The 10,204-nt window shown below is 38.6% G+C and overlaps 1 protein-coding gene across 1 annotated transcript in view; it reads left to right on the top strand.

The window, feature by feature from the left end:
- Positions 1 to 10,204, top strand: part of Cenpp (centromere protein P) — a 201,543-nt gene that overhangs the window by 24,030 nt on the left and 167,309 nt on the right. Inside the window, exon 5 of the mRNA XM_031358270.1 lies at positions 5,740 to 5,836. Coding sequence (XP_031214130.1) covers positions 5,740 to 5,836 — 97 coding nt within the window. The remainder of the gene's footprint in view (positions 1 to 5,739; positions 5,837 to 10,204) is intronic.

Genomic DNA, 10,204 nt, shown 5'->3' with positions numbered 1-10,204 from the left:
TAACCACAGAATGCCTTTCCTGGAATGACCACAGGGTGCTCTAACGCCCTCTGTGGAATGTCACAATGGCTTAGGAGGTTGCCTGGAAAAACCTATACATGATTCTTTGCTAGGTGATGAATCTATGGTTTGGAATTTACCCCGTTTCCTCTCCCCCCCCCTCGGTTTGTGGTTTATGCCTTTATAAGCCTTGTAAAATCCCAGGCCAGGGTCGGACTCCTCTATTCCCTGAGCGGTGTATGAGTCTAGACCCCAGCATGCTGGCCTGAGCTCTTGTCCCGTCTTGCTTGTAATAAAACTTCCTCGTGTGATTGCAGCAAGTGCGGTCTATCGTGAGTCATTGGGTGGTCGCGTCATCCCGAGACTTGAGTAAGGATCTCCCCAGTTCCAGGGGTCTTTCACTGTATCCCCCGGGCCCAAGTGCTCTGGGCCCGGGGGACTGCGAGAGATACATGAATCTGAGTCCTAACCCATCTAAGTTCTAGTCTAAGTGCTAGTCTTGCATGTGAGTCCAAATCTTTCTTCTTCCAGTCCTAGTGCTAGACTGAAGTCATGTAGGCAAGCAACCCCCACACACCAAGGTCAGTAGGGTCTGGTAGCCAGGTGTGAAGCAAGAGGAAGAGGGGTGAAACCCTCCCTGTTGAGGTATTCTTATGCTAATTCTCTGGTTCTTGCTGGAGACAGGCAGAGGAGAATCTTGACCTAACACTTTCAGCTAATGTCTTAGAGTGAGAGAAACCTTTCAATTACTCTCTAGTACTTAAAACATTAAACTAAGATAGTTGGAAACATTGGTGAAGGTCAGAAAACAATGTCTGAATTTTCTCTTGCTAGCTGTAAGAAAATGATATCTTGGTGAGTTCCTAGCACACTAGTACGAGGACATATCTGGGCCACCTCTGAGTTTGGGGTGCCAGGCGACAATGCAGAGGCAGGAGACTGACTTTCCTTGAAGTTTACGCCTCAGATACCGCCTTCACACAAAGTGTGTGTGACACTTAGTCACTGAGCATTCTCTTCAACCCTGTTAAATAATCCTTAATCTTTTTATTTATGTTGGTTATCAACATCTGAAAATTGGCCACTAGAAATCCTTTTGAACTGGCTCCTGCCGCCATATGATACTACTTTGTATATTGAAGATATTCTTTGCATATCTTCAAGCACTTTCTTATAATTTGATACTAAAAGGTTTCCAGAAGTTGCAATATATATAAAACCTTTTCTGTCCCATCCATGGATTGGGGACTTTTAGTTGGTGCTGGTATTAGAAGCTAAGATGGGGCACAAGATGTCCATTTCTTTTGGAGTGTTTTGTTTCTTAGCATTTTCAGGAGACAGAACTAGGAAATCTGTGCTTATACTCAAGACACTCACACACATGAATCATATAACCTTTTATATACATATGTGTATAATGGAGTCATGAATTCATGCCACTACTTCTAGTTTTATTTGAGTTCATCTTTATACTGCTTTTATGCATGGTCCTGTTTCACATTTGTATGTCCCCCCTTCCATACTGAGACTTGGCTCCTAAGAATATCAACCCTTGGCTTAATCTTACTATTTTTTCTAGTAAAACTTTGATTATAATGAATTGTTTCAGCTGCTGCTGCTCCTCCTCCTCCTTCTCCTCCTTTTCCTTCTTCTTCTTAAAAGTCTTCTTCATCTGTTTTTTTGAAAGTTTTCTTTTGTATAAAGAATTTTTAGTTGACAGCTTGAGTTTTTAAGGGTTTTTTTATCCTCTAAATACTTTAAAGATATCCATCTATATTCTTAAAAATTTGACATGAAGTCTGTTTTTATTTCTTCTTACTGTTCTGTATTAAATAAATTGGTTTATAATTTGGTTGTGGTAGAGGTTATTCAACTCTGTTCATTTGATAATACTTGTAAAATTGTACATCACAGAAAGAAATTTGGTATATCTGAAAATACAAGTATTATAAAGGTACCATGCACTGTGCACTGTTAGTCTAAGAATATAATAATGAGTAAATTAGTTTTTAGGTTCACAAAGCCTAGTGCCCACATCCTAACTGTTGTAGATAAGAGACAGGAAGAAGCACCTTGAGGTGGCATGCGAGATACAAGGATAGCTGATTTACTAGCAGAAAGTCTAAGAGGGAAAATAAATTTACTAACAGAGTCCATAAGTAGCACTATTCAGGGTTGAGAGTCCATTGCTAGCACCTGAATTGGCAACATTTCCTCTCTACATAGTGTTGCTTCCCCAAAAGACAGAATGGTGCTTCTCCTTCTCTATAATATTACTAGATTCCACTGGTGATGGGCTGGCAGAAAATTGTCTGGGGACTGGTGGTTGATGGACTAAACAAGTGGCCCCTCAGTCTGTCGTGGCACCTCATTCAATGATGTTTATCCTACCCACAGTCTTCTGTGAGGAGCAGTGGCAGCCTGCTGGACCAAGAGTACTTGTGCTTTTCACTGTGTCCCTTTTCTGTATCCATTTATCACAAGTAGCTGGATTTTACTGGTTAGATGACAGAAGTATTGGCATTATTACCTAGCTTTTTGCTCTTTATATGACTAGCATTCCAATAACAGCTGGCTTGATGTACGTGCAGAAAAGCAGTTTTTCTGTAGTAGGAATTTTCAATCCTAATAAGCCTATATAAAAGACATATAGTCCAAATATTTTATTTATAAGCCATATGTCTAGATTGGGCTATACTAACTTATTCCTCAACTATAAAGTGTATCTTTCATTTTTTTCAAACCTTATTTTTAATGATGGCTCTTAAATACTTTAAGCTCTCTTTTAGCCTACTACCCACCAGAGGTAGTGAGAAAGAAAGGATATGAGGGGCAGGTAGCGGACATGTTTAGAAAGATTCTTTGGAGCAACTCCCATCTGTGTTGTCTGGCAGCTCAGTTCTCAGGTTAGCAGCAGCAGTTCAATCTACTTGGTTGATTATTGATAGCAACAGTGGTGATAATGACCTAGTAGAGACAGCCAGGCCTCAGCCTTGGCTCAAGTAAGCAGGAGGGACCAGGAAGAATGCCAGAAGTTCTCGGCTGTGCCTCTCTCAAGGAGGCAAAGATCAGCAAAGACTGGAGACCCACAAGCATTGCTCAGCTAGCTCTATAAGCAATCGAAGCTTAGCTCCCATCACTGTCTATTGAGTCCTATTTATATATATCCTCCAAACATCATGTGTCTTCCACGTGTCTTGTCTCAGCACATGCATCTGTCTCAGCTGACATCACTCTGCCAATCAGCCCAAGTCCTCCTAAACAGCAAGAAACTGCAGCATACCACCAGAAGTTCTTTTGGTGTGTTTCTCTCTGTGGAGTCCCAACAAATGCAGGTCAACTATGCAATGTACGTGCATGTTGTTAGTAAAGAATCCTTTATCATGTGCCCTTTCACATGCTTGCTTTAGCAGAACATCTTCTCTCCTGTGTCTGCTTCAATGAAACGTTCCTTCATGAGTCAGCCTGTGTCCTTTCACACCTGTGTCCACTTTAATGAAACGTTCCTTCACATGTTTGCCCCAGCAAAACTCCATCCAACAGACTTTCCAAAGAACCCTTAAGTTTCCACTTCAATAAAGCTCCTTGTTATTGCTGTTCTCCTGGCCATGAGGTTTTGGTCCACAGTGGCTTCCTCCTCCTCTATCTTTCTCCTGTCTCTGTCTCTGTCTCTGTCTCTGTCTCTGTCTCTGTCTGTCTGTCTGTCTGTCTGTCTCTCTCTCTCTGTCTCTCTCTGTGTGTCTCTGTGTCTCTCTGTCTCTCTCTCTGTCTCTCTCTGTGTCTCTCTCCCTCTCTGTGTCTCTCTCTCTCTCTGTCTCTGTCTCTGTCTCTCTCTCTCTCTCTCTCTCTCTCTCTCTATCTCTATCTCCCTCACTTGCAACCCCTTCTCCAGTCTCACCCTTCTCCCTCTATTGCCCAATCAAAGGCTCTAGCCTTTTATTGACCAGTCAAATTGGGGAGAAGGTGCACATGGCATCATTTGAGTACCATCAAGCACTAGTCCCCAGGATTTGTTGTTGGGTCCACATCTTGCATCATAATTGTTTCATAATAGTTCCTACTATATGTTGTTTATTACTATAAAAGAGACTTTTTAGTTGGACAAAAAGGGGGAAATGTAGTGTGTTGGTCTGATGCTGCTTGTATTCTAATGGTAAATACTCCTCAGTGCTAAAAATTCCTCAGTGCTAAAAATTCCTCAAGATTTTTCTTTATAGATACTGCCAGCTTGCCTAGTTCCCAGTGTGATTTGGAGAGGCTAACTTTAATTCTGGCCACTAGGTCTCCCTTAGCAGGCAAGTGTATTTCAGCAACAGTGTAGTTGATGCTTGTGATCCACTATTTTCAGGGACCATGTGTAAAGCTTATAAACAACTGAAGGAGTGAAATCATAAAGATATGCTAATTGATGATAGAAATACCAGCCATCCAGGAATGCATATGTTGTGATCATAAAAAGAGAAAGAGCTATAAGAATATGTTCTGGCGAGGTGTGGGACAAGGGGATGCCTCTGAGGGCCCATGCCTAGGCATCCCTTCCCCCAGGGATCAGACACAAGCCCAAGCCGGTATAGTATAGAATAGTTTATTTAGGGCATGGGGAGGGGAGTTAAGAGGGTAGCAGAGGCAGAGAAAGGCAGAAAGAAAGGAGAGAGTAGAGAAGTAGGGGCCGGCCATGACCCATGACGTGTAGAGAGGGGGGAAGGGAATGGGGAGAGAGGGGGAGCAAGGGGGTAAGAGGCAAGGTAGAGAAGCAGGAGTAAGAGAGAGGAGGGGGCAAGCAGCCCCTTTTATATGGCCAGGCCTACCTGGCCCTTGCCAGGTGACCATGGGGAGGAGCATACCTGGCTGTTGCCAGGTATCTGTGGGGGTGGAGTTTATACATAATGCTAACAGCATAAATTACAAGAATAAATGCATGTAAAGAGTATATAGTACCTGGTGTGGTAGTACACGCCTTTGAACCCCACACTCATAAGGTAGAAATAGGCAGATTTGCATGAGTTTGAGACCCATTTGGTCTCCATATCACCAAGAACTTTGGGAATATAAATACATACACTGTAATATATATATGTATGTATATGTGTATATGTATTTACACACATGTGTGTATATGTGTGTATATGTATATATATGTATATATATACATATATATCCAGCCCCAGCTTGCTGGTACCTAGGGTTCTCACTCAAGAACTTGTATAAGGGGCTGGAGAGATGGCTCAGCGGTTAAGAGCACTGACTGCTCTTACGAAGGTCATGAGTTCAAATCCCAGCAACCACATGGTGGCTCACAACCATCTGTCATGAGATCTGACGCCCTCTTCTGGGGTGTCTGAAGACAGCTACAGTGTACTTACATATAATAAATAAATAAATAAATATTTTTTTTAAAAAAAAAAAGAACTTGTATAAGATAGAAAACTTCACATAAAAAAAAAGCACATTATTTAGCATTCATCTAATAGGATTTCCTGGAGGATGTGGCATTTGAGTGGTTGAAAGTTGAATTGGTTCAACTATTTGACTAGGGCATTCCAGACTAAGATAGCTCTGGCAATTAGAATTAACTATCACAGAAAAACATTCACGTGCAGGGTTCAACATATAGAATGGTATCAAGGGCATTTTTAGTGTTAGTGTAACACACGTGACTAGAAAGAAAATAAGAAATAAGTGTAAAGTAAGCCTGTCATTTCATACTATTTATTAATCATAACATATTACTCTTAACAGAGCAGAAGAAAGAAGAGATTTGCTCATGTTTTTCCGAAGTCTGCATTTTTTTGTAGAGTGTTATGAATATCGTGAGAACACATTTAAACATTTCAAGGTAAAGTCTAAAGTCTTTAAATATAAATATATACAAAAAGTGAGCTGGTATTGATTATGGTGTGTCATAGCTTTCTTTTTTCTTTATTTTTTTTCTGGACAGTGTCTCACTATGTAGCTCTGGCTATTCTGGAACTATGCAGACCAAACTGGTTTCAAACTCATAGGGATCCACCTGGCTCTGCTTCTCAAGTGCTGAGATTAAAGCCATGCACCAAATTCTTGTTTTAAATTTCAAAGAGTAAAGAGTATTGCCACTGATTTCATAAATTAACAGCCATTTGTAATAAATGGGTGAGAAGCTTCTGTATAAATCAATAAATAATTGATACAGAATTTTATTTTGACTATTCATTATAGTCTAACTTACTTGTAAATTCTATTTTTGAAAATTCTGCCTTTCAGGAATGCATAAATTACAAGAATAAATGCGTGTAAAGAGTATATAGTACCTGGTATGGTAGTACACGCCTTTGAACCCCACACTTATAAGGCAGAAACAGGCAGATTTGCATGAGTTTGAGACCCATTTGGTCTCCATAGTGAGTTCCAGGATAGCCAAGACTACGTAGATGTAGACTCTGTCTCAAAAACCCTATTATATATTGTTATAAAACAATATAATCTGAGGTCTTCTTTGATTTCTTCCTTGAGAGATTTGAGGTTCTTGTTGTGCAGATCTTTCACTTGTTTGAGTTACCCCGATATACTTTATATTATTTGTGACTATTGTGAAGGGTGTTGTTTCCCTATTTTCTTTCTCAGTCTGTTTATCATTTGTATAAAGGAAGGCTACTGATTTGCTTGATTTAATTTTATATCCAGCCATTTTGTTGAATTTGTTTATCAGCTGTAGAAGTTCTCTGGTAGAATTTTGAGGGTCATTTTTAACTTCTATACTGAACTATTTTTGAACTGCTGGATATTGTACATCTTGAGTATAAATATTGAAGCATGATTTTTATGAAGTAATGGTTTTAAGTCTAACAGAAATAGTTTAAAGACTGCTGTAAAGAGTGTTCAAGGGCATAAGCAAAAGCTGTTTGTGGTTTTTTTAATTGATTAAAATTAATTTATTCATTTTACACTCCATATTTTATTCCTCGCCCCTCCCCCCCATACTGCTCCACATCCCATACCTCCTCCCCAGCCCCCTGTCTCCACGTGGATGTCCCCCACCCCCACCCCGTCCCATCTGACCTTTAAACTCCCTGGGGCCTCTAGTTTCCTGAGAGTTAGGTGCATCATCTCTGAATGAACACAGACCTGGCAGTCCTCAGCTGTATGTGTGTTGGGGCCTCATATTAGCTGATATATGCTGCCTGTGGTCCGTGTTTGAGAGATCTTGGGAGTCCAGATTAATTGAGACTGCTGGTCCTCCTACAGAGTCGCCCTCTTCCTCAGCTTCTTTCAGTCTTTTCCTAATTCAACCACAGGGGTCAGCTGCTTCTGTCCATTGGTTGGGTGCAAATATCTGCCTCTGACTCTCTCAGCTGCTTGTTGGGCCTTTCAGAGTGTGGTCATCCCTTCTGTCCTACTTATTTCCATGGCATTAAGTTAGTAACAGCTATGAAACCACACAAAAACCTGTTCTGAACAAATCAGCATGAATAACATTTCAAGGTTCTGGTCCCTCAGGAAGTAATGCATAGCTGTTATTTTAAAGACTGCTACTAAACCTCCTGTATTTGGGGTTCAATTATTTTTTTATTATTATTAAACTCATTCTACTTCGTTGAGTTAAAATCTGTCAGATATCAGGCTTTCTCCAGAATGAAACATGGTCAGTTTCCATACTGTAGTCCCTCAAGTAATTCTTATGATTTTGTTCTATTTCCTTGTATATATTTATTTCTGGGTACTCTAATTTTTATATCACTTATAAGTATGTAAATATGGCAGTATTATTGTTTGTTTTATTGTATTTTTATAAAAAGTCTTGAAGTTAATAGGTATGAGTCATCTTTCTTGATCCTTTTTCAACATTTTTTGTTTATATGGGATCTTTGGATATAAATAAATGAATTTTTAGAGTAGATTTTTTTTTTTAATGCTCCTGAGAAAATATCATTGATACTTTCATGGAGCTTTTACTGAAGATTGTTTTGTTTTGTTAACAATGTAAAATGTCCAGGCCATGATCACAGGTGTCTATTCTTTTATGTATATTGTCTTAGTGTTCTTTTGCTGTAAGAGACATCATGACCAATTTATAGAAGAAAGCATTCAGTTGGGGGCTTGCTTACATTTCAGAGGGTTAGTCCATTATTATCATGGCAAGGAGCATAGCAACAGGCAGGTGTGGTGTGGAGAAGTAGTTGTAAGCTCACATCTGTTACAGGCTTTGAGAGTTATGCTGGGCCTGCTATGGGCTTTTGAAACCTCAAAGGCCACAACCCCCAGTGACACACCTCCTCTAACCTTCTAATCCTTCTTAGAACCAGTTCACTTCCTGGTGACTAAGCATTCAAATATATGAGCCAGTAGGGGCTATTCTTATTTAAAGCACCACAGATGTCTTTGGGGGTGTATCTGTGTGTATTTTTTGCAGTATTTGTAAGGTATAAATAATTTTAAAAAGATCTCATTTCCATCTTATATGTATAAGTGTTTTACAGCACTTTGTTAGTACATCACGTGTGTGCATTGCCAGTGGAGGAGCGTATTGGATTCCCTGGTACTAGAGTTGTTGGTATTGGAATCAAACTTGGGTCCATTGCAAGAGCAGTAGGTTCTCTTAATCTCCGAACCATATCTTCTCCAATCCTGGTATGAATATTTTTTTTATTTTATTTATTATTTATTTATTTATAAGTACATTGTAGCTGTTTTCAGACACACCAGAAGAGGGTGTCAGATCTCATTACAGATGGTTGTGAGCCACCATGTGGTTGCTGGAATTTGAACTCATGACCTTTAGAAGAGCAATCGGTGCTCCTACCCGCTGAGCCATCTCTCCAGCCCCCATGAATATTTTTTTTTTATTTTAAGACTTTCTTGAGTTAAAATTGTTAAGAGTGAAACACCCATATAATAGATTAGAATCAAGAATAATTTTACTTGTATTGTTTTCCTTGCTTAATTCTGGATCTTATTTTATTTTTCAAATATAAGGTATAAACTACCTATACTCAAATTATCTTACCTGGGAATCCCAAGTTATTTAAGCAAATTCTTTAATTTACAATTTTTACCAATGTTCTTTTGCCTAATTATTGTTTTACCTAAACCATTGGTTTTTAACCTTGAAAATTTATTTTATAATTATCTTATGGTATTTTCTCATTAAATTTTATTAAACAAAGAATATAGAAGACTGGGAATATAGGTCAGTGATCTTGTATAGCATTCACAAGGCACTGTGTTCAGTCTCCAGAACAACATACACCTCAAAAATACCAAACCATGTGTGTTTGTATACATGTGTACATTTTTCTTGTTAAAGCAAGAAAATTATTAGGCATACCAGAACATTGTCCATTTTCAATTTTGTTGCTTGATTTATTCAAGATTATACTAATTTTTTTCCATATAAACAGAACCTTTCTATTTGGATAGATTTTATAATGTTTATTGTATATTTAACTCAAATATGCTATTAAGTATCATAAAAATAGAACTGCGTTCAGGGCTCTTGGTGAGTGTTCAATCACAGAGAAAATGAGGCATGCACACAATGATACAGTGGGATAAAGTTACTATAATTAGCTTATTAAAATGAATGAGCTAATCGACATTATTAGAACAATAGTTGTGGCCTTACATGTCATAGATGCTTTAATGAAAAGTTTCATCTGGGGTCACCCTTAACAGAGGAGAGAGGGGTCAGTCTGGGTTGCAACAAAACAACCAAACTTAAAATGGATATTCTAGGAAGAACATGTAGAGTCTAATATAACTTATAATGGAAATGATATTGGTACTTTTATGTATAAAAGATGAACATTTCTAAAACGCTGATCATTTTGTATTCAACTACAAAGTAAGATGTAGACTAATATTTGTGAGTTGGCTGTGCACCTTCCTCTGAAGCTTAATTTTGGAACTTTAATCTGCATTGTTCAGTTATCACTGTTAGACTGGAGACTGGGTTTTCAATATTACATGTACTAGGAAATCATGGCCATTGAGAAATGGTGCTCTGGGGCTGGAATGGGAGCATTCAGTGTGTTCGGGTGAAGCTGCACACAGCACAATGGGATAGACTTTGTTTTCGTTTCTTATATTTGAACAAATTCCTATACTGTGGAAAAGTTTACCATTATTTAATATTTGAGAATCTTTAAAGTGAAGGAATCTTATTATTCTTTAAGAAATGGGTAGGATTTTTATGTTTTTTCTTTTTTCTTTTTTCTTTTTTTTTTTTTTT

The sequence above is a fragment of the Mastomys coucha genome, unplaced genomic scaffold, assembly GCF_008632895.1.
Source record: "Mastomys coucha isolate ucsf_1 unplaced genomic scaffold, UCSF_Mcou_1 pScaffold7, whole genome shotgun sequence".
Taxonomy (NCBI): domain Eukaryota; kingdom Metazoa; phylum Chordata; class Mammalia; order Rodentia; family Muridae; genus Mastomys; species Mastomys coucha.
This window is presented reverse-complemented; position numbering and strand designations above follow the sequence as displayed.